General features: G+C 44.0%; 3 protein-coding genes across 3 annotated transcripts in view; all 3 read left to right on the top strand.

Moving 5' to 3' along the window:
- Positions 1-25,455, top strand: part of LOC308089991 (platelet-derived growth factor receptor beta-like) — a 376,796-nt gene that overhangs the window by 140,204 nt on the left and 211,137 nt on the right. The window lies entirely within an intron of this gene.
- Positions 579-1,799, top strand: LOC308089656 (26S proteasome regulatory subunit 6A-A-like; the record flags this gene model as incomplete). Its single annotated transcript, XM_080434516.1, has 1 exon — positions 579-1,799. Exon 1 carries the CDS (start codon positions 588-590, stop codon positions 1,797-1,799), a length of 1,212 nt encoding a protein of 403 aa, XP_080290642.1. The 5' UTR covers positions 579-587.
- LOC308090203 (phosphoglycerate kinase 1-like) lies at positions 4,825-6,078 on the top strand (the record flags this gene model as incomplete). The annotated part of the gene is made up of 1 exon (XM_080435267.1): positions 4,825-6,078. The coding sequence occupies one exon, from the start codon at positions 4,825-4,827 to the stop codon at positions 6,076-6,078; it is 1,254 nt and encodes a 417-aa protein (XP_080291393.1).

The raw sequence follows: 25,455 nt of genomic DNA on the forward strand, positions 1-25,455 counted from the left end.
TGAAACATCTGTATCTACGGTATCACATCGTTCCACATTCTCAAATTACATGGTGTGTAATCAAATATAGAATTTAGATTAGGCTATTTCATGAACAGAATATGGTTATTTATTTAATGCTTAGTTACTATCCTTATGCTATTCCCTCAATATCTCGTTGTTCCACATTCTCAAATGATATGGTGTGTAATCAAATATAGAATTTAGATTAGGTTATTTCATGAACAGAATATGGTTGTTTATTTAATGCTTAGTTATCTATCCTTATTCTATTCCCTCAATATGACAACAACGCCAATAACGACTTGTTTTGGGGTCCAGAAACATAGATATGTTGCCTGGGCTGGGGTTGCTATGGCGATCAATTTGCCATAATAGGGAGATAACAGCCATTGGCTTCCCTGATTGGCCAACCCAACCCATCCGCCTTGTGGATTGGCCAAGCTTTGCGTGACGTTTGTACAGATGTAACAATATAAATGAAGGCAACTGAAGATACAGCCGCTTTGGTCACTCAGAATTCCCACCATTACTCAGCAGAAATGGCATCGTTGGGTGATGATGAAATCGTAGAAGAGGTGTTAAAAATGTCCACTCAGGAAATTGAACATCGTACCCCACTCCTGGACGATGAAATAAAGCTAATGAAGAGTGAGGTTCAGAAAGCGACCCATGATCTTCAAACCATGAAGGAGAAGATTAAAGAAAACACAGAGAAAGTTAAATTGAACAAGACACTCCCTTATCTCGTGTCTAGTGTCATAGAGCTGTTGGATGTGGATCCAATTGATCAGGAGGATGGAGCAAACATTGACCTGGACTCTCAGAGAAAAGGAAAGTGCGCTGTGATCAAGACTTCTACCAGACAGACCTACTTCCTGCCTGTTATCGGCCTGGTTGATGCAGAGAAACTCAGGCCTGGAGATCTGGTCGGTGTCAACAAAGACTCCTACCTGATCTTGGAGACTTTGCCTAATGAGTATGACTCCAGGGTCAAGGCTATGGAGGTGGATGAACGACCCACAGAACAGTACAGCGACATAGGAGGGCTGGACAAACAGATACAAGAGCTGGTAGAAGCCATTGTTCTTCCCATGAACCACAAGGAGAAGTTTGAGAACTTGGGAATTCAGCCTCCTAAAGGGGTTTTGATGTATGGCCCCCCAGGAACAGGAAAAACTCTACTCGCCAGAGCTTGTGCTGCTCAAACTAAGGCCACATTTCTGAAGTTAGCAGGTCCCCAACTAGTCCAGATGTTTATTGGAGATGGTGCCAAGCTGGTTAGAGATGCCTTTGCCCTGGCCAAAGAAAAGACCCCCTCTATCATCTTTATAGATGAAATCGATGCTATTGGAACCAAACGCTTTGACAACGAGAAGGCAGGTGACAGGGAGGTCCAAAGAACTATGTTGGAGCTTCTTAGCCAGCTGGATGGATTTCAGCCCAACATGCATGTAAAGGTGATTGCTGCCACCAATAGAGTAGACATCTTGGACCCGGCGCTGCTCCGCTCAGGACGTATAGACAGAAAGATTGAATTTCCAATGCCGAATGAGGAGGCCAGGGCTCGGATTATGCAGATTCACTCACGTAAGATGAATGTCCACGCTGATGTCAACTATGAGGAGCTGGCCAGCTGCACTGACGACTTCAATGCAGCACAGTGCAAAGCTGTATGTGTTGAGGCTGGCATGATAGCACTGCGTCATGGTGCAACAGAGCTGAACCATGAAGATTACATGGAAGGCATCCTTGAAGTCCAAGCTAAAAAGAAGGCTAACCTTCAATACTATGCCTAAAGACGATGTGTTTCTATGTACCTCTTGAAACAGTTAACAAGTTATTAAATAAAAAAAATATATATAATAAATGAGGGAATTATGTGGAGCTCTGGATCCACATAAAAACGGCCAGGCTTCAAAGTGGTCAGCCCTGTGACATCAGCTGTCTATGACATGCGTGACATTTGAGGTTTGTGCATGCTCATACCCCAATTGACTTCCCATATTAGATTAAATATTTTAAAAAGTATAAATCGTGAAACGTGGAGGTAAAGTACTTCTTTGGCATACTGATCTCAGCGCGCACAAGATATTTGGTGCTGACCCATCCAGCGGGTCAGCACCAGAACCACTCAACAGCTCAAAAGCAATAGGTTGGCTTACCCAAATATTGAATTCCACACGACTCCAGACTAAGGTTGCCAACCGTCCCTTTAGATACGGAATTGTCCCTTATTTGGAAACTAAATGATGTGTCCCTTATTGAACTGATAAGGGACACACACCTTGTTCCGTTGTGATGCGTTCTGAGCTCGTAGATATGCTATTTTTGGCTAATGTTCCCCCTAGAATGTGGATGCTGATGTTCAAGTGGTTGATAATATACAAATATAAAGTCAGATTTCATCTTTTTCTGGACATCCCTTATTTTTCTTGGAAATAAGGGACGCCCGGTCGGGTGTCCCTTATCTGAATTTCAGGTAGTTGGCAACCCTACTAATAATAATAATAAAATGCTCATACAAAACATAAGGTAGTTGTCGTTAAAAATATTCTGGGATCAAGTTCCTTCGTACATTTGACCCTGATTGGTGTAGTGGTTTTCAAGATTAACCACGGACAGAGATACACACACACACACGCACACACTGATGGGCGAAAGTATAATCGCCCATCTGTCTTTGGCTTGACAGAGAACTAGAAAGCTGTGCTTTTGCTTAATTTATTTTGCGGTGTACCCCGGCGGTGTTACACGCTGAGAAAATAGCACATAATACAAGCTCAAAACGCATCGCATCCACAACCCGTTGTAAGCCTGTATATTAGTAATTTTCGGCACACCGTCGTAAATGAAGTATAAGTCAGGCTTTAGTGTCCCACAAATCCCCGCCAGACTCTGTCGAGACTGGCATTTCTTTTCCTCTTTTTTTTTTACCTTTATTTACCCAGGGTAGGTTGGCTGAGAACAAATTATGTTTTTCAGGAACGTACTGCTTCACACTCACACAGACACACATTAAAACCTGGGAACTGCCCAGTAAAACCACAGTCTTATGTACTGTTGGCCACAGAGAAGCTTTACAAGTTCCAAATAAGTGTGAGATCAGTGTGTAAGACTTAGATAAAGGGAAGGAACTTGGCAAACACAAGCCTCGCCTGTGTTTTGTTTGGCTGGGTGATAATTTATGACATATAGCTTTATTCACAAAGAATCATCCCTAAAGAACATTACTGTCAGGAACATGCTGACCATCCAGGCAGATGCGCCTGGATGGCCTTGCCCTTGTTGGACGCAGTCAATTCTGTGAACAGAATCAATAAAAGTATTAAAGGTTGCTGTTTTCCACTAGGTTCAACGCCAGTGTCTTCTCAGCCTCAGATTCTACCGCACCATCCTAAATGTTACAGAGTTTGGCAGACGATGTTAGTCCATGCTTGACATGTGGAGTTCCTTCTGCAGAGACTGAAGATGACAGTATCAGTGTGAGGTTTCATTTGAGCCATACTAGCTCTATGGCTGATATATGGCTTATCACCCTCTGTCCTTTTATTGTATAAGAATACATTATCATCCCTATTATCTCAGCAGGAAGGAATAATCGCTGTGCAAGTACTTTTGCTAGTACGAGGCTGCCTAGAGGCCTCACTGTACTGTCACTGATCACATGACCCCCCGATTGTCCGGTTCTAGGCTACAGAGAAGGGGGGACTAATTTCCACACAACTCTGAGAGTGTATAAATGGAACTAAGGGCGCTTTCACACTATGGTCCCGGGTGCGCACCCCGGACCACATGGCAGATGTTGTGGTAGTGTGCACGTAGCGAACCGTTCCCCGTAACGCATCACCGTACCGTACCGTACCCGAAACCACCTTGGGAGGTAGTCTCGGGTCCGATTGCTGCGGAGTCGGGAACGGAACGCGGCAGTGTGAATCCATCCGTACCAAGAGAAGGAAGTGGACTGCTAATCATATATCATTTATATATTTTTTATAATGACGCATTATTTTAGCTGGGTTATACCTTCTCATAGTTCTACTTGAATGTTGACAAGAAATAATAATCCTGCTAGTGTTTGAGTAGCGCGAGCCGTGAAAAATAATAAACAAAAAACACATGTGTGGCGAACGTATTTATAAGGATAAATACACCAAGGATTAGTCCGTGACGTCATACCAAGGATGCGTCCGTGACGCCAATATCATATTAACAGACGACGTTACATTTCGAGGTTTCAAAGACCAGTGCACACACTGCTTTGGTTGTGTATTGTTGATCTGTTGTTATTATAACTCAAGACAACGTCAGGAACACAGTCAAACTTTATTATTCACTCTAGAGTGACTTTTCTTCTGTGAATCTCCCAAAGCCCCATAGTCCACAGCACCCCCATGAGGCACATATTTACCATTACTCAGTGTGAATGCTGGCCAGCCAAGCGTACTCGGAAACGGTTTGATTTAAACGGATCCAGTGTGAAGCCGCCCCAAATGGATCTGTACAAGTCCATTTGGTTCCATTTGTAAAGAATATTAGAATGTGAAGAACATGAAAACTAGCCTCATTGACAGTTGAGGGTGGTCGTTGCTAGGATACAAGTATGGTAAATAAGAGCTCAGAATGGTATATTTCTATGTTTGGAGACATTAGCAATGCCTCTCAGCCAATCACAATGCAAGTCACCGTCACTGGCAACATAATAGAGTGTATTCTACGTGCCTGAGTTCATGTTATTTTAATTTGTTAATGTAATACCCAGCAGAACACTAGGAGGAACAGCATACAAGTAAGTGGCAGGTAACTAGCAGATAAACGTCCATCATGTCTCTGTCAAACAAACTCACCCTGGACAAAGTGGACGTCAGCGGGAAACGAGTCATCATGAGGGTTGATTTCAATGTTCCCATGAAAGACAAGCAGATTACAAACAGCCAGAGGATCAAAGCTGCTGTTCCTTCTATCAAACACTGTCTGGAACATGGAGCCAAGGCGGTGGTTCTGATGAGTCATCTGGGTCGACCTGACGGAAACCCCATGCCTGAAAAATACTCACTGGAACCTGTCGCTGCAGAGCTCAAAACATTACTGGGCAGGGACGTGTGCTTCCTGAGAGACTGCGTTGGTCCTGAAGTGGAGGCAGCGTGTTCGAGCCCCGTGCCCGGATCGGTCATCCTGTTGGAGAATCTCCGTTTCCACATCGGAGAAGAAGGCAAGGGCAAGGATGCTGCTGGTAACGAGACCAAAGCATCCCAAGAACAGATCGATTTGTTCAGGACATCTCTGTCAAAGCTGGGAGATGTCTACGTCAACGACGCCTTCGGTACCGCACACAGGGCGCACAGCTCCATGGTAGGAGTGAACCTTCCTCAGAAAGCAGCAGGTTTCCTGATGAAGAAAGAGTTAGACTACTTTGCCATGGTGCTGGAGAAACCTCAGAGGCCTTTCCTAGCCATCCTCGGAGGAGCAAAGGTGAAAGATAAGATACAGTTGATTAACAACATGTTGGACCAGGTTAACGAGATGATCATTGGAGGAGGAATGGCCTTCACCTTCCTCAAAGTCCTCAACAATATGGAGATCGGCATGTCTCTGTATGATGAGGAAGGAGCTAAGATCGTTGAGGATCTGATGGCCAAGGCAGAGAAGAACGGCGTGAAGATCAACCTTCCTGTGGACTTCATCACAGCAGATAGGTTTGATGAGAAAGCTGCAATGGGAAGTGCCACCGTTTTAGCCGGTATCCCTGCTGGCTGGATCGGTCTAGACTGTGGTCCAGAGAGCTCCAAGGTGTTTGCTGAGGCTGTGTGCAGAGCTGAGCAGATCCTATGGAACGGACCAGTGGGTGTGTTTGAGTGGGACAACTTTGCCCACGGAACCAAGAACCTGATGGACAAAGTGGTGGAGGTCACGCAGACTGGCTGTATCACCATCATCGGTGGGGGGGACACAGCAACTTGCTGTGCCAAGTGGAACACAGAGGACAAGGTCAGCCATGTTAGTACTGGGGGTGGAGCAAGCCTTGAGTTGCTGGAGGGTAAAGTCCTGCCTGGAGTTGAAACCCTGAGCAGCGCTTAAAACACACACATACACACACACACACACACATACGCACATGCACACGCACACACACATGCATCACAGTTCATCCTGCTGTGCTGTTTATGTTTAGATGTGTGAAAGATAAGAACAGACTTGGTTTCCTGTCAAAATGTGTCCATGACATGCTAGGGTAGCATGGATGGGGTGAATGTGAGACACATCTTCATCTACAGGTTTGGGGTGTGGGTCTTGCCTGTACTTTTTTTAAACCTCGTTTTTAAATCGAGTATTATCTTGTGTTATTGTTTTGCTGAAACACAGTCTTGCGGACATGCCACACCAAAATGCCGCTGATTGTACCAGTTTAAGTGAGAGACAAATAAAATCCTCTTGATTTTCTCAACAACTTAAGGCAGGACGTGGATGAGGAACTTATAATAAAGGTTGTAATAAACATTCATTAATATTTAATAAGGAACTTATAAGTACTTAAAAAAATGTATAACCATAGTAACACATATATAATCTATGTGTTACTAAGATTATATACGTTTTTTTATGATAGTAAATATGTTTATTGTTAGATAAGCCATTTGTAAGTGCTTATGAGAAGCTTGTTAACAGTTTCTAAAATGTACATATCCATGCAAACATGAACAGAATGCATGAACAGGTCATTTTCATTTTAAAACTCTTGGTGAAAGGGAAGATTCTTGCAGATATCTTGCTACCTAATTGAAGCCCGGTCCTATGTCTGCACCCTATGTCTGTACCCTACTAACTCAGAGCCAAGCAGTTGTCAATTCTCTCCCAACTTGCTACAAAAATCGCTCATGGCTCTGGCTAGGCAACCATCTACTTTTCTACCTTCACATGTGTCTCCATTTCAAATAATCACAAAATGTTTGCCAATTTTCCCCATATTGTAGCCTGAAGGCGGCACGCATGGAATACCTCACCCCAAATCACAGTCGCCCCGGGGCAAATCCGCCGGTATTCACCTGGTATTCCTAGTAAAATGGTGCCAAAACCTAGCCTTATTCCTAAACTTAACCTCAGTAAAACTATGGCTAACCCTAAACTTATTTCTAACCTTATCCTCAAAACAAGAATACAAGAACCGCTGGTCCACGAAAGAAACAGGGGGCGAGCGTGTTTTGGGGCGAGTATTCCAGTTACCAACACAAGCCTTAACCCTGGCCGGTAACCGGTCAGGTGGGCACCAAAACCATCTGGGCACTACAGATAACTGGGTAACAAAACCATCTGGGCACTACGGACATGTGGGCACTAGGGACACATGGGCACTAGTAGCTCTGGTCCATAGCCTAGACAGTGGAGTTCTTCTCCCCTTAAGGCTATGCTACCGATGAGCCAATACGACCGCACCACAGGCCACATAACCTGTCGTCGGGAGTAAAATTAAGAAATACACTTTCGCTACTCACCAAAACAAAGACGGTTTTATGGAGTTGAAAGCCAACTCTACTAAGTGGGAGCACTCTGCGTCCCCCCCTCACGTCTAAAATACACTTTTTGGCCAAAATGTAAAATAATCCACCGGATGGAAAGACACTTCCTGGTTCAGAGATGTTTTTGCGGAACAGCGACTCTAGCGTTGCAGAGCCGAATAACACCCAATGAGACGTTATCTCAAGGTGTAATGCGGTCCTTTGACCTGTGTGACAGTAGTGAGTTGGCACCGTGATGGCGCGGCTGAAGATTAAAAAAAACAAAGAAGTAGTGTCCCCGTTCGGTGCATTATTCGCAGACGTCACGTTTTTCATAAACCCAGAGTGCAAATGACGTAGCCGACGTCATATATATATAAAAAAAAAAGAAATGTTCACAACCCAAGATATCATGATTTTTAAGATTTGCTGCTCCATTCACTTCTTGTTTAAAGGGATACTTCACTTTCACATAAAATAAACATTAAAAAAATATATTTTAAAAAAATGAAAGAAGTTATGGCAAAATAAAGATCCCCTCACACATTAGTAGGACACTCTAATGCGTGAGGGGGCCATGAATTTTCCATTACTTTTTTCATTTATTTTTAATATATTTTTTAAATGTTTCCCCGACCCGAAAGTGAAGTATCCCTACTGAAAAAGGCTGTATCTGAAAAATGCATTTTTGGCATTGGCACAGGGGTGATAAAGCCAGAAATAAGTTTGGCAATGAATGAATTAATTACAGTAGATTTAAGGCCCAATATTTCCACACATCTTCCTATATTAAAATGTTCTTAACACATTCACTGCAAGGTATTATTAGAAATCCAATCTCTATTGAGAGGGGCCAGACCGAATTTGCAAAGGCAGATTCGACTGGAACCAGGCTAAGATGTGAGGGCGGCCCAAACTTCTAGTAAGGGTAATTAGCTCAGATGGTATAGCGCGCGCTATGCATGTGAGAGGTGCCGTGCCCGATACCTGCATTCTCCAGACAAGAAAAAACTTGACAGATGTCTGGATTTACTTTAACACTGGATTACATTTGAAAAGGTGTCAGCGCTGTACAGTTTACTTCAAAGACACAGTAAGTTTAGGCCGATTTTAAACAATGATGCATGATTGTACTTTTTTGTACTGACTGCAACATGATTTTGCAATGCCACGTAGTGTCTCAAACATTTACAGATTTTTGCAATAAATCAATAATGATTTATGCCTAAACAGGGACTTGAACCCTGGAATCTGATTAAAAATGATGCTCTAACGTCTCCGCTATCCAGGCTCTGCTTGAATATCCAGGCTCTGCTTGAAAATCACAGAAGTTAACTTTGGAGCTACACAAAGAAAGCAAATTTGTCAGCCAATGACATGGCATTTTTTCTCAAACCTTGTATCGTACAGAAAACGTACTTCTTAGATCATTCTCTCTGATTGTATAGTTTGAGTCAAGCACGCACACCATTGGTACACTCATGTATTTTTGGCTTATTCTGGGGCCAATCCTCGACATGTAATTAACTTGTAGAACTGCTGTGCTGTTGAATCAGTCAAAGACTAGATTATATTTGCAAAGGTGTCAGTGCTGTGCAGCTTACCTCAAAGACGCAACAAGTTCAGGCCAACTTTATAAGATTGTAATTTTGAGCAGGTGCCAACAGGCCCCTCTGCAAACTGACTGCAACATCATTTTGCAATGCCACGTACTGTAGCGTCTCAAACGTTTACATATTCTTGCAAGCATGAACAGAGCGTCTGAACAGGGACTTGAACCCTGGACCCTCAGATTAAAAGTCTGATGCTTTACCGTCTGAGCTATCCAGGTTCTGCTTGAGCATTACAGCAATGAACTTTGGAGCCACATCAAGAAAGCACATTTGACAGCCAATGACATGGCATTTTTTCTTGAAGCCTTGTATCGTAGTACAGAAAACGTACTTCTTAGAATCATTCCCTCTGATTATGTAGTTTGAGTCAAGCACCTATGGCATTGATGCACTCGTGTGTATTTTTGGCTAATTCTGGGTCCAATCCTCGACATCGAATTAGCTTGTGGAACAGTTGTGCTAAAGGGGAATTAGCTCAGATGGTAGAGTGCTCGCTTAGCATGCGAGAGGTGACGGGATCGATACCCGTATTCTCCAATTAGTTGTTTATCCGTATAATAACTGGTCTCTCTTTACTGATGGGCATTAACTGCAAGTGTAGAGGCGCTGGATCAGAATAGCCAAAGTGCTTTTCGTTTTCATATGAGAACACTTGGTCAGAGGGAAGATTCTACTTAACATTTCCCTTGTGGAACTCACAGACGTAAGGGGAATTAGCTCGAGTGCTCGCTTTGCATGCGAGAGGTGGCGGGACCGATGCCCACATTCTCCAGACAAGAATACACTTGACGGATGTCTGCTTTTACTCTTCTGTTGAATCAGTCAAAGACTAGAAGATTATATCTGCAAAGCTGTCAGCGCTGTGCAGCTTACCTCAAAGACGCAACAAGTTCAGGCCAACTTTATATGATTGTAATTTTGAGCAGGCGCCAACAGGCCCCTCTGGAAACTGACTGCAACGCCACGTACTGTAGCGTCTCAAACGTTTACATATTCTTGCAAGCATGAACAGAGCGCCTGAACAGGGACTTGAACCCTGGACCCTCAGATTAAAAGTCTGATGCTCTACCGTCTGAGCTATCCAGGCCCTGCTTGAGCATTACAGCAATGAACTTTGGAGCCACATCAAGAAAGCACATTTGACAGCCAATGACATGGCATTTTTTCTTGAAGCCTTGTATCGTACAGTACAGAAAACGTACTTCTTAGAATCATTCCCTCTGATTATGTAGTTTGAGTCAAGCACCTATGGCATTGATGCACTCGTGTGTATTTTTGGCTAATTCTGGGTCCAATCCTCGACATCGAATTAGCTTGTGGAACAGTTGTGCTAAAGGGGAATTAGCTCAGATGGTAGAGTGCTCGCTTAGCATGCGAGAGGTGACGGGATCGATACCCGTATTCTCCAATTAGTTGTTTATCCGGATAATAACTGGTCTCTCTTTACTGATGGGCATTAACTGCAAGTGTAGAGGCGCTGGATCAGAATAGCCAAAGTGCTTTTCGTTTTCATATGAGAACACTTGGTCAGAGGGAAGATTCTACTTAACATTTCCCTTGTGCAACTCACAGACGTAAGGGGAATTAGCTCAGATGGTAGAGCGCTCGCTTTGCATGCGAGAGGTGGCGGGACCGATGCCCGCATTCTCCAGACAAGAATACACTTGACGGATGTCTGCTTTTACTCTTCTGTTGAATCAGTCAAAGACTAGATTATATCTGCAAAGCTGTCAGCGCTGTGCAGCTTACCTCAAAGACGCAACAAGTTCAGGCCAACTTTATATGATTGTAATTTTGAGGAGGCGCCAACAGGCCCCTCTGGAAACTGACTGCAACATCATTTTGCAATGCCACATACTGTAGCATCTCAAACGTTTACATATTCTTGCAAGCATGAACAGAGCGCCTGAACAGGGACTTGAACCCTGGACCCTCAGATTAAAAGTCTGATGCTCTACCGTCTGAGCTATCCAGGCCCTGCTTGAGCATTACAGCAATGAACTTTGGAGCCACATCAAGAAAGCTCATTTGAAAGCCAATGACATGGCATTTTTTCTTGAATCCTTGTATCGTACAGTACAGAAAACGTACTTCTTAGAATCATTCCCTCTGATTATGTAGTTTGAGTCAAGCACCTATGGCATTGATGCACTCGTGTGTATTTTTGGCTAATTCTGGGTCCAATCCTCGACATCGAATTAGCTTGTGGAACAGTTGTGCTAAAGGGGAATTAGCTCAGATGGTAGAGCGCTCGCTTTGCATGCGAGAGGTGGCGGGACCGATGCCCGCATTCTCCAGACAAGAATACACTTGACGGATGTCTGCTTTTACTCTTTTGTTGAATCAGTCAAAGACTAGATTATATCTGCAAAGCTGTGCAGCTTACCTCAAAGACGCAACAAGTTCAGGCCAACTTTATATGATTGTAATTTTGAGCAGGCGCCAACAGGCCCCTCTGGAAACTGACTGCAACGCCACGTACTGTAGCGTCTCAAACGTTTACATATTCTTGCAAGCATGAACAGAGCGCCTGAACAGGGACTTGAACCCTGGACCCTCAGATTAAAAGTCTGATGCTCTACCGTCTGAGCTATCCAGGCCCTGCTTGAGCATTACAGCAATGAACTTTGGAGCCACATCAAAAAAGCTAATTTGAAAGCCAATGACATGGCATTTTTTCTTGAATCCTTGTATCGTACAGTACAGAAAACGTACTTCTTAGAATCATTCCCTCTGATTATGTAGTTTGAGTCAAGCACCTATGGCATTGATGCACTCGTGTGTATTTTTGGCTAATTCTGGGTCCAATCCTCGACATCGAATTAGCTTGTGGAACAGTTGTGCTAAAGGGGAATTAGCTCAGATGGTAGAGTGCTCGCTTAGCATGCGAGAGGTGACGGGATCGATACCCGTATTCTCCAATTAGTTGTTTATCCGGATAATAACTGGTCTCTCTTTACTGATGGGCATTAACTGCAAGTGTAGAGACGCTGGATCAGAATAGCCAAAGTGCTTTTCGTTTTCATATGAGAACACTTGGTCAGAGGGAAAATTCGACTTATAATTTCCCTTGTGCAACTCACAGACGTAAGGGGAATTAGCTCAGATGGTAGAGCGCTCGCTTTGCATGCGAGAGGTGTCGGGACCGATGCCCGCATTTTCCAGACAAGAATACACTTGACGGATGTCTGCTTTTACTCTTCTGTTGAATCAGTCAAAGACTAGATTATATCTGCAAAGCTGTCAGCGCTGTGCAGCTTACCTCAAAGACGCAACAAGTTCAGGCCAACTTTATATGATTGTAATTTTGAGCAGGCGCCAACAGGCCCCTCTGGAAACTGACTGCAACATCATTTTGCAATGCCACATACTGTAGCATCTCAAACGTTTACATATTCTTGCAAGCATGAACAGAGCGCCTGAACAGGGACTTGAACCCTGGAACCTCAGATTAAAAGTACCGTCTGAGCTATCCAGGCCCTGCTTGAGCATTATAGCAATGAACTTTGGAGCCACATCAAGAAAGCACATTTGACAGCCAATGACATGGCATTTTTTCTTGAAGCCTTGTATCGTACAGTACAGAAAACGTACTTCTTAGAATCATTCCCTCTGATTATGTAGTTTGAGTCAAGCGCCTATGGCATTGATGCACTGGTGTGTATTTTTGGCTAATTCTGGGTCCAATCCTCGACATCGAATTAGCTTGTGGAACAGTTGTGCTAAAGGGGAATTAGCTCAGATGGTAGAGTGCTCGCTTAGCATGCGAGAGGTGACGGGATCGATACCCGTATTCTCCAATTAGTTGTTTATCTGGATAATAACTGGTCTCTCTTTACTGATGGGCATTAACTGCAAGTGTAGAGGCGCTGGATCAGAATAGCCAAAGTGCTTTTCGTTTTCATATGAGAACACTTGGTCAGAGGGAAGATTCTACTTAAAGGACCATTTCACCCCTGGAAGAAGTTTTCGGTCTTTTAATGAAGTTTAGGAGTCAAGAAACAAGATCCTGGGTTTTTTTTGGTGAATAATCTGTGTTTTTAGATATCTAGTAATCTTCGCATTCTTCGTGACGTTATTTGCGTCATGAGAGATAGGTCTCATTCCTTTCCGCACTACATGTTGTCTTGACGCGTCTCAGTCAGACCAGCTCCAAACGACAGCCCCCGTAACACTTTGTTCAACCTTCTTTCGCCACTCGGCCACTCCCATTAGCTGCGGCCAGCGGGCAAACCCCCTTGCAGAGTGAGGCATTACTTTACCTGAGTTATCTTCTGATAGTTGTACTTGAATGTTGACATGAAATAATAATCCTGTGTAGTGTTTCATAAGCGCAAGCTTGAAAAAAAAATACAGCGTGGAGTGGCAGCGCTGGTAAACAAACACCGTCGCAAAGGCTAGGATCATAATACCAAGGATTCGACAGTGATGTCAATACTATGCGACACGGAAGTAGAACACCAGAAAGATACCAAGGATGTCCCAGTGATATGACATCACTAACGAATCCTTGGACATATATGTAACTAGATGAACGTGCGCGAGTACAGCCAGTGTTGCCAGATATTGTGAGAGAAATAAGCAGCCAGGTCTATGAAAACAAGCCCAAAAGAAGATAACTAGGCTAAGAGCACTTTACCTAGACATGGGATATTATATATTTGAAAATTGCCGATCTACAAGCTCACAACGCTTCGCGACCCATTGTGAGCTTGTAGATCTGCTATGTACAAAAAAATCTTGAGGGGGAAAAAGTGCAAAATGTGGATTTTTTTTTTTTTTTTCATTTACTTTTTATTGGATTTTTCAGAACATGAAAACAAACATACACAAAAAAAGAAAAGACTAGCACATTACTAACAAACAAACCGAACATACAAAACATACAAATACAAACATATAAGGGGAAAATGTGGAATATTTTTGACACATATTTGTTAGGGGCTCCCTGGCACAAATTATAATTTCAGATGGGGGTCTGTGGAAAAATACATGAACATGTTTGAGAACCACTGGTTTAAAGAACAATCAAAACATTTGGAAACAAGCCCAAATATCAACTACATTTTAGAAAGAAGCCGCTTATAATAAGCAGACATGGCGACACTGGCATGCTGTTTGGATGTTATTGTTGGAGATCACACCCACATGGAACCTCCCCTGCCACAAGGCACCAAAGCATTATGGGCATTGTAGTAATGCAGCAGTCCAGTCAAACCCTAGTCAAACACACAGATTTCATTATTTTTCTGGCCATAGGGTGCAAATTTTAAATTGTGCTACTGTTATCTACTACAAATACTATTACCATTGAGTGATTGCAGTTTCTTCCAGGGGTGAAATGCTCCTTTAACATTTCCCTTGTGCAACTCACAGACGTAAGGGGAATTAGCTCAGATGGTAGAGCGCTCGCTTTGCATGCGAGAGGTGGCGGGACCGATGCCCGCATTCTCCAGACAAGAATACACTTGATGGATGTCTGCTTTTACTCTTCTGTTGAATCAGTCAAAGACTAGATTATATCTGCAAAGCTGTCAGAGCTGTGCAGCTTACCTCAAAGACGCAACAAGTTCAGGCCAACTTTATATGATTGTAATTTTGAGCAGGCGCCAACAGGCCCCTCTGGAAACTGACTGCAACGCCACGTAGTGTAGCGTCTCAAACGTTTACATATTCTTGCAAGCATGAACAGAGCGCCTGAACAGGGACTTGAACCCTGGACCCTCAGATTAAAAGTCTGATGCTCTACCGTCTGAGCTATCCAGGCCCTGCTTGAGCATTACAGCAATGAACTTTGGAGCCACATCAAGAAAGCACATTTGACAGCCAATGACATGGCATTTTTTCTTGAAGCCTTGTATCGTACAGTATAGAAAACGTACTTCTTAGAATCATTCCCTCTGATTATGTAGTTTGAGTCAAGCACCTATGGCATTGATGCACTTGTGTGTATTTTTGGCTAATTCTGGGTCCAATCCTCGATATCGAATGAGCTTGTGGAACAGTTGTGTTAAAGGGGAATTAGCTCAGATGGTAGAGTGCTCGCTTAGCATGCGAGAGGTGAAGGGATCGATACCCGTATTCTCCAATTAGTTGTTTATCCGGATAATAACTGGTCTCTCTTTACTGATGGGCATTAACTGCAAGTGTAGAGGCGCTGGATCAGAATAGCCAAAGTGCTTTTCGTTTTCATATGAGAACACTTGGTCAGAGGGAAGATTCTACTTAACATTTCCCTTGTGCAACTCACAGACGTAAGGTGATTTAGCACAGATGGTAGAGCGCTCGCTTTGCATGCGAGAGGTGGCGGGACCGATGCCCGCATTCTCCAGACAAGAATACACTTGACGGATGTCTGCTTTTACTCTTCTGTTGAATCAGTCAAAGACTAGATTATATCTGCAAAGCTGTCAGCGCTGTGCAGCTTACCACAAAGACGCAACAAGTTCAGGCCAACTTTATATGATTGTAATTTTGAGCAGGCGCCAACAGGCCCCTCTGGAAACTGACTGCAACGCCACGTACTGTAGCGTCTCAAACGTTTACATATTCTTGCAAGCATGAACAGAGCGCCTGAACAGGGACTTGAACCCTGGACCCTCAGATTAAAAGTCTGATGCTCTACCGTCTGAGCTATCCAGGCCCTGCTTGAGCATTACAGCAATGAACTTTGGAGCCACATCAAGAAAGCACATTTGACAGCCAATGACATGGCATTTTTTCTTGAAGCCTTGTATCGTACAGTACAGAAAACGTACTTCTTAGAATCATTCCCTCTGAATATGTAGTTTGAGTCAAGCACCTATGGCATTGATGCACTCGTGTGTATTTTTGGCTAATTCTGGGTCCAATCCTTGACATCGAATTAGCTTGTGGAACAGTTGTGCTAAAGGGGAATTAGCTCAGATGGTAGAGTGCTCGCTTAGCATGCGAGAGGTGACGGGATCGATACCCGTATTCTCCAATTAGTTGTTTATCCAGATAATAACTGGTCTCTCTTTACTGATGGGCATTAACTGCAAGTCTAAAGACGCTGGATCAGAATAGCCAAAGTGCTTTTCGTTTTCATATGAGAACACTTGGTCAGAGGGAAGATTCTACTTAACATTTCCCTTGTGCAACTCACAGACGTAAGGGGATTTAGCTCAGATGGTAGAGCGCTCGCTTTGCATGCGAGAGGTGAAGGGACCGATGCCCGCATTCTCCAGACAAGAATACACTTGATGGATGTCTGCTTTTACTCTTCTGTTGAATCAGTCAAAGACTAGATTATATGTGCAAAGCTGTCAGCGCTGTGCAGCTTACCTCAAAGACGCAACAAGTTCAGGCCAACTTTATATGATTATAATTTTGAGCAGGCGCCAACAGGCCCCTCTGGAAAATGACTGCAACATCATTTTGCAATGATACATACTGTAGCATCTCAAACGTTTACATATTCTTGCAAGCATGAACAGAGCGCCTGAACAGGGACTTGAACCCTGGACCCTCAGATTAAAAGTCTGATGCTCTACCGTCTGAGCTATCCAGGCCCTGCTTGAGCATTCCAGCAATGAACTTTGGAGCCACATCAAGAAAGCTCATTTGGAAGCCAATGACATGGCATTTTTTCTTGAAGCCTTGTATCGTACAGTACAGAAAACGTACTTCTTAGAATCATTCCCTCTGATTATGTAGTTTGAGTCAAGCACCTATGGCATTGATGCACTTGTGTGTATTTTTGGCTAATTCTGGGTCCAATCCTCAACATCGAATTAGCTTGTGGAACAGTTGTGCTAAAGGGTAATTAGCTCAGATGGTAGAGTGCTCGCTTCGCATGCGAGAGGTGAAGGGATCGATACCCGTATTCTCCAATTAGTTGTTTATCCGGATAATAACTGGTCTCTCTTTACTGATGGGCATTAACTGCAAGTGTAGAGGCGCTGGATCAGAATAGCCAAAGTGCTATTCGTTTTCATATGAGAACACTTGGTCAGAGGGAAGATTCTACTTAACATTTCCCTTGTGCAACTCACAGACGTAAGGGGAATTAGCTCAGATGGTAGAGCGCTCGCTTTGCGTGCGAGAGGTGGCGGGACCGATGCCCGCATTCTCCAGACAAGAATACACTTGATGGATGTCTGCTTTTACTCTTCTGTTGAATCAGTCAAAGACTAGATTATATCTGCAAAGCTGTCAGAGCTGTGCAGCTTACCTCAAAGACGCAACAAGTTCAGGCCAACTTTATATGATTGTAATTTTGAGCAGGCGCCAACAGGCCCCTCTGGAAACTGACTGCAACGCCACGTAGTGTAGCGTCTCAAACGTTTACATATTCTTGCAAGCATGAACAGAGCGCCTGAACAGGGACTTGAACCCTGGACCCTCAGATTAAAAGTCTGATGCTCTACCGTCTGAGCTATCCAGGCCCTGCTTGAGCATTACAGCAATGAACTTTGGAGCCACATCAAGAAAGCACATTTGACAGCCAATGACATGGCATTTTTTCTTGAAGCCTTGTATCGTACAGTATAGAAAACGTACTTCTTAGAATCATTCCCTCTGATTATGTAGTTTGAGTCAAGCACCTATGGCATTGATGCACTTGTGTGTATTTTTGGCTAATTCTGGGTCCAATCCTCGATATCGAATGAGCTTGTGGAACAGTTGTGTTAAAGGGGAATTAGCTCAGATGGTAGAGTGCTCGCTTAGCATGCGAGAGGTGAAGGGATCGATACCCGTATTCTCCAATTAGTTGTTTATCCGGATAATAACTGGTCTCTCTTTACTGATGGGCATTAACTGCAAGTGTAGAGGCGCTGGATCAGAATAGCCAAAGTGCTTTTCGTTTTCATATGAGAACACTTGGTCAGAGGGAAGATTCTACTTAACATTTCCCTTGTGCAACTCACAGACGTAAGGTGATTTAGCACAGATGGTAGAGCGCTCGCTTTGCATGCGAGAGGTGGCGGGACCGATGCCCGCATTCTCCAGACAAGAATACACTTGACGGATGTCTGCTTTTACTCTTCTGTTGAATCAGTCAAAGACTAGATTATATCTGCAAAGCTGTCAGCGCTGTGCAGCTTACCACAAAGACGCAACAAGTTCAGGCCAACTTTATATGATTGTAATTTTGAGCAGGCGCCAACAGGCCCCTCTGGAAACTGACTGCAACGCCACGTACTGTAGCGTCTCAAACGTTTACATATTCTTGCAAGCATGAACAGAGCGCCTGAACAGGGACTTGAACCCTGGACCCTCAGATTAAAAGTCTGATGCTCTACCGTCTGAGCTATCCAGGCCCTGCTTGAGCATTACAGCAATGAACTTTGGAGCCACATCAAGAAAGCACATTTGACAGCCAATGACATGGCATTTTTTCTTGAAGCCTTGTATCGTACAGTACAGAAAACGTACTTCTTAGAATCATTCCCTCTGAATATGTAGTTTGAGTCAAGCACCTATGGCATTGATGCACTCGTGTGTATTTTTGGCTAATTCTGGGTCCAATCCTTGACATCGAATTAGCTTGTGGAACAGTTGTGCTAAAGGGGAATTAGCTCAGATGGTAGAGTGCTCGCTTAGCATGCGAGAGGTGACGGGATCGATACCCGTATTCTCCAATTAGTTGTTTATCCAGATAATAACTGGTCTCTCTTTACTGATGGGCATTAACTGCAAGTCTAAAGACGCTGGATCAGAATAGCCAAAGTGCTTTTCGTTTTCATATGAGAACACTTGGTCAGAGGGAAAATTCTACTTAACATTTCCCTTGTGCAACTCACAGACGTAAGGGGAATTAGCTCAGATGGTAGAGCGCTCGCTTTGCATGCGAGAGGTGGCGGGACCGATGCCCGCATTCTCCAGACAAGAATACACTTGATGGATGTCTGTTTTTACTCTTCTGTTGAATCAGTCAAAGACTAGATTATATCTGCAAAGCTGTCAGCGCTGTGCAGCTTACCTCAAAGACGCAACAAGTTCAGGCCAACTTTATATGATTGTAATTTTGAGCAGGCGCCAACAGGCCCCTCTGGAAAATGACTGCAACATCATTTTGCAATGATACATACTGTAGCGTCTCAAACGTTTACATATTCTTGCAAGCATGAACAGAGCGCCTGAACAGGGACTTGAACCCTGGACCCTCAGATTAAAAGTCTGATGCTCTACCGTCTGAGCTATCCAGGCCCTGCTTGAGCATTACAGCAATGAACTTTGGAGCCACATCAAGAAAGCACATTTGACAGCCAATGACATGGCATTTTTTCTTGAAGCCTTGTATCGTACAGTACAGAAAACGTACTTCTTAGAATCATTCCCTCTGATTATGTAGTTTGAGTCAAGCACCTATGGCATTGATGCACTCGTGTGTATTTTTGGCTAATTCTGGGTCCAATCCTCGACATCGAATTAGCTTGTGGAACACTTGTGCTAAAGGGGAATTAGCTCAGATGGTAGAGTGCTCGCTTAGCATGCGAGAGGTGACGGGATCGATACCCGTATTCTCCAATTAGTTGTTTATCCGGATAATAAGTGGTCTCTCTTTACTGATGGGCATTAACTGCAAGTGTAGAGGCGCTGGATCAGAATAGCCAAAGTGCTTTTCGTTTTCATATGAGAACACTTGGTCAGAGGGAAGATTCTACTTAACATTTCCCTTGTGCAACTCACAGACGTAAGGGGAATTAGCTCAGATGGTAGAGCGCTCGCTTTGCATGCGAGAGGTGGCGGGACCGATGCCCGCATTCTCCAGACAAGAATACACTTGACGGATGTCTGCTTTTACTCTTCTGTTGAATCAGTCAAAGACTAGATTATATCTGCAAAGCTGTCAGAGCTGTGCAGCTTACCTCAAAGACGCAACAAGTTCAGGCCAACTTTATATGATTGTAATTTTGAGCAGGCGCCAACAGGCCCCTCTGGAAACTGACTGCAACGCCACGTACTGTAGCGTCTCAAACATTTACATATTCTTGCAAGCATGAACAGAGCGCCTGAACAGGGACTTGAACCCTGGACCCTCAGATTAAAAGTCTGATGCTCTACCGTCTGAGCTATCCAGGCCCTGCTTGAGCATTACAGCAATGAACATTGGAGCCACATCAAGAAAGCACATTTGACAGCCAATGACATGGCATTTTTTCTTGAAGCCTTGTATCGTACAGTACAGAAAACGTACTTCTTAGAATCATTCCCTCTGATTATGTAGTTTGAGTCAAGCACCTATGGCATTGATGCACTCGTGTGTATTTTTGGCTAATTCTGGGTCCAATCCTCGACATCGAATTAGCTTGTGGAACAGTTGTGCTAAAGGGGAATTAGCTCAGATGGTAGAGTGCTCGCTTAGCATGCGAGAGGTGACGGGATCGATACCCGTATTCTCCAATTAGTTGTTTATCCGGATAATAACTGGTCTCTCTTTACTGATGGGCATTAACTGCAAGTGTAGAGGCGCTCGATCAGAATAGCCAAAGTGCTTTTCGTTTTCATATGAGAACACTTGGTCAGAGGGAAGATTCTACTTAACATTTCCCTTGTGCAACTCACAGACGTAAGGGGAATTAGCTCAGATGGTAGAGCGCTCGCTTTGCATGCGAGAGGTGGCGGGACCGATGCCCGCATTCTCCAGACAAGAATACACTTGATGGATGTCTGCTTTTACTCTTCTTTTGAATCAGTCAAAGACTAGATTATATCTGCAAAGCTGTCAGAGCTGTGCAGCTTACCTCAAAGACGCAACAAGTTCAGGCCAACTTTATATGATTGTAATTTTGAGCAGGCGCCAACAGGCCCCTCTTGAAACTGACTGCAACATCATTTTGCAATGCCACGTACTGTAGCATCTCAAACGTTTACATATTCTTGCAAGCATGAACAGAACGCCCGAACAGGGACTTGAACCCTGGACCCTCAGATTAAAAGTCTGATGCTCTACCGTCTGAGCTATCCAGGCCCTGCTTGAGCATTACAGCAATGAACTTTGGAGCCACATCAAGAAAGCACATTTGACAGCCAATGACATGGCATTTTTTCTTGAAGCCTTGTATCGTACAGTACAGAAAACGTACTTCTTAGAATCATTCCCTCTGATTATGTAGTTTGAGTCAAGCACCTATGGCATTGATGCACTCGTGTGTATTTTTGGCTAATTCTGGGTCCAATCCTCGACATCGAATTAGCTTGTGGAACAGTTGTGCTAAAGGGGAATTAGCTCAGATGGTAGAGTGCTCGCTTAGCATGCGAGAGGTGACGGGATCGATACCCGTATTCTCCAATTAGTTGTTTATCCGGATAATAACTGGCCTCTCTTTACTGATTGGCATTATCTGCAAGTGTAGAGGCGCTGGATCAGAATAGCCAAAGTGCTTTTCGTTTTCATATGAGAACACTTGGTCAGAGGGAAGATTCTACTTAACATTTCCCTTGTGCAACTCACAGACGTAAGGGGAATTAGCTCAGATGGTAGAGCGCTCGCTTTGCATGCGAGAGGTGGCGGGACCGATGCCCGCATTCACCAGACAAGAATACACTTGACGGATGTCTGCTTTTACTCTTCTGTTGAATCAGTCAAAGACTAGATTATATCTGCAAAGCTGTGCAGCTTACCTCAAAGACGCAACAAGTTCAGGCCAACTTTATATGATTGTAATTTTGAGCAGGCGCCAACAGGCCCCTCTGGAAACTGACTGCAACGCCACGTACTGTAGCGTCTCAAACTTTTACATATTCTTGCAAGCATGAACAGAGCGCCTGAACAGGGACTTGAACCCTGGACCCTCAGATTAAAAGTCTGATGCTCTACCGTCTGAGCTATCCAGGCCCTGCTTGAGCATTACAGCAATGAACTTTGGAGCCACATCAAAAAAGCTCATTTGAAAGCCAATGACATGGCATTTTTTCTTGAAGCCTTGTATCGTACAGTACAGAAAACGTACTTCTTAGAATCATTCCCTCTGATTATGTAGTTTGAGTCAAGCACCTATGGCATTGATGCACTCGTGTGTATTTTTGGCTAATTCTGGGTCCAATCCTCGACATCGAATTAGCTTGTGGAACAGTTGTGCTAAAGGGGAATTAGCTCAGATGGTAGAGTGCTCGCTTAGCATGCGAGAGGTGACGGGATCGATACCCGTATTCTCCAATTAGTTGTTTATCCGGATAATAACTGGTCTCTCTTTACTGATGGGCATTAACTGCAAGTGTAGAGGCGCTGGATCAGAATAGCCAAAGTGCTTTTCGTTTTCATATGAGAACACTTGGTCAGAGGGAAGATTCTACTTAACATTTCCCTTGTGCAACTCACAGACGTAAGGGGAATTAGCTCAGATGGTAGAGCGCTCGCTTTGCATGCGAGAGGTGGCGGGACCGATGCCCGCATTCTCCAGACAAGAATACACTTGACGGATGTCTGCTTTTACTCTTCTGTTGAATCAGTCAAAGACTAGATTATATCTGCAAAGCTGTCAGAGCTGTGCAGCTTACCTCAAAGACGCAACAAGTTCAGGCCAACTTTATATGATTGTAATTTTGAGCAGGCGCCAACAGGCCTCTCTGGAAACTGACTGCAACGCCACGTACTGTAGCGTCTCAAACGTTTCCATATTCTTGCAAGCATGAACAGAGCGCCTGAACAGGGACTTGAACCCTGGACCCTCAGATTAAAAGTCTGATGCTCTACCGTCTGAGCTATCCAGGCCCTGCTTGAGCATTACAGCAATGAACTTTGGAGCCACATCAAGAAAGCACATTTGACAGCCAATGACATGGCATTTTTTCTTGAAGCCTTGTATCGTACAGTACAGAAAACGTACTTCTTAGAATCATTCCCTCTGATTATGTAGTTTGAGTCAAGCACCTATGGCATTGATGCACTCGTGTGTATTTTTGGCTAATTCTGGGTCCAATCATCGACATCGAATTAGCTTGTGGAACAGTTGTGCTAAAGGGGAATTAGCTCAGATGGTAGAGTGCTCGCTTAGCATGCGAGAGGTGACGCGATCGATACCCGTATTCTCCAATTAGTTTTTTATCCGGATAATAACTGGTCTCTCTTTACTGATTGGCATTATCTGCAAGTGTAGAGGCGCTGGATCAGAATAGCCAAAGTGCTTTTCGTTTTCATATGAGAACACTTGGTCAGAGGGAAGATTCTGCTTAACATTTCCCTTGTGCAACTCACAGACGTAAGGGGAATTAGCTCAGATGGTAGAGCGCTCGCTTTGCATGCGAGAGGTGGCGGGACCGATGCCCGCATTCTCCAGACAAGAATACACTTGACGGATGTCTGCTTTTACTCTTCTGTTGAATCAGTCAAAGACTAGATTATATCTGCAAAGCTCTCAGAGCTGTGCAGCTTACCTCAAAGACGCAACAAGTTCAGGCCAACTTTATATGATTGTAATTTTGAGCAGGCACCAACAGGCCCCTCTGGAAACTGACTGCAACGCCACGTACTGTAGCGTCTCAAACGTTTACATATTCTTGCAAGTATGAACAGAGCGCCTGAACAGGGACTTGAACCCTGGACCCTCAGATTAAAAGTCTGATGCTCTACCTTCTGAGCTATCCAGGGCCTGCTTGAGCATTACAGCAATGAACTTTGGAGCCACATCAAAAAAGCTCATTTGAAAGCCAATGACATGGCATTTTTTCTTGAAGCCTTGTATTGTACAGTACAGAAAACGTACTTCTTAGAATCATTCCCTCTGATTATGTAGTTTGAGTCAAGCACCTATGGCATTGATGCACTCGTGTGTATTTTTGGCTAATTCTGGGTCCAATCCTCGACATCGAATTAGCTTGTGGAACAGTTGTGCTAAAGGGGAATTAGCTCAGATGGTAGAGTGCTCGCTTAGCATGCGAGAGGTGACGGGATCGATACCCGTATTCTCCAATTAGTTGTTTATCCGGATAATAACTGGTCTCTCTTTACTGATGGGAATTAACTGCAAGTGTAGAGGCGCTGGATCAGAATAGCCAAAGTGCTTTTCGTTTTCATATGAGAACACTTGGTCAGAGGGAAGATTCTACTTAACATTTCCCTTGTGCAACTCACAGACGTAAGGGGAATTAGCTCAGATGGTAGAGCGCTCGCTTTGCATGCGAGAGGTGGCGGGACCGATGCCTGCATTCTCCAGACAAGAATACACTTGATGGATGTCTGCTTTTACTCTTCTGTTGAATCAGTCAAAGACTAGATTATATCTGCAAAGCTGTCAGAGCTGTGCAGCTTACCTCAAAGACGCAACAAGTTCAGGCCAACTTTATATGATTGTAATTTTGAGCAGGCGCCAACAGGCCCCTCTGGAAACTGACTGCAACGCCACGTACTGTAGCGTCTCAAACGTTTACATATTCTTGCAAGCATGAACAGAGCGCCTGAACAGGGACTTGAACCCTGGACCCTCAGATTAAAAGTCTGATGCTCTACCGTCTGAGCTATCCAGGCCCTGCTTGAGCATTACAGCAATGAACTTTGGAGCCACATCAAGAAAGCACATTTGACAGCCAATGACATGGCATTTTTTCTTGAAGCCTTGTATCGTACAGTACAGAAAACGTACTTCTTAGAATCATTCCCTCTGATTATGTAGTTTGAGTCAAGCACCTATGGCATTGATGCACTCGTGTGTATTTTTGGCTAATTCTGGGTCCAATCCTCGACATCGAATTAGCTTGTGGAACAGTTGTGCTAAAGGGGAATTAGCTCAGATGGTAGAGTGCTCGCTTAGCATGCGAGAGGTGACGGGATCGATACCCGTATTCTCCAATTAGTTGTTTATCCGGATAATAAGTGGTCTCTCTTTACTGATGGGCATTAACTGCAAGTGTAGAGGCGCTGGATCAGAATAGCCAAAGTGCTTTTCGTTTTCATATGAGAACACTTGGTCAGAGGGAAGATTCTACTTAACATTTCCCTTGTGCAACTCACTGACGTAAGGGGAATTAGCTCAGATGGTAGAGCGCTCGCTTTGCATGCGAGAGGTGGCGGGACCGATGCCCGCATTCTCCAGACAAGAATACACTTGACGGATGTCTGCTTTTACTCTTCTGTTGAATCAGTCAAAGACTAGATTATATCTGCAAAGCTGTCAGAGCTGTGCAGCTTACCTCAAAGACGCAACAAGTTCAGGCCAACTTTATATGATTGTAATTTTGAGCAGGCGCCAACAGGCCCCTCTGGAAACTGACTGCAACGCCACGTACTGTAGCGTCTCAAACTTTTACATATTCTTGCAAGCATGAACAGAGCGCCTGAACAGGGACTTGAACCCTGGACCCTCAGATTAAAAGTCTGATGCTCTACCGTCTGAGCTATCCAGGCCCTGCTTGAGCATTACAGCAATGAACTTTGGAGCCACATC

This window comes from Gymnoscopelus braueri, assembly GCF_963280865.1.
Source record: "Gymnoscopelus braueri genome assembly, chromosome: 8".
NCBI classification, from domain to species: Eukaryota; Metazoa; Chordata; class Actinopteri; order Myctophiformes; family Myctophidae; genus Gymnoscopelus; species Gymnoscopelus braueri.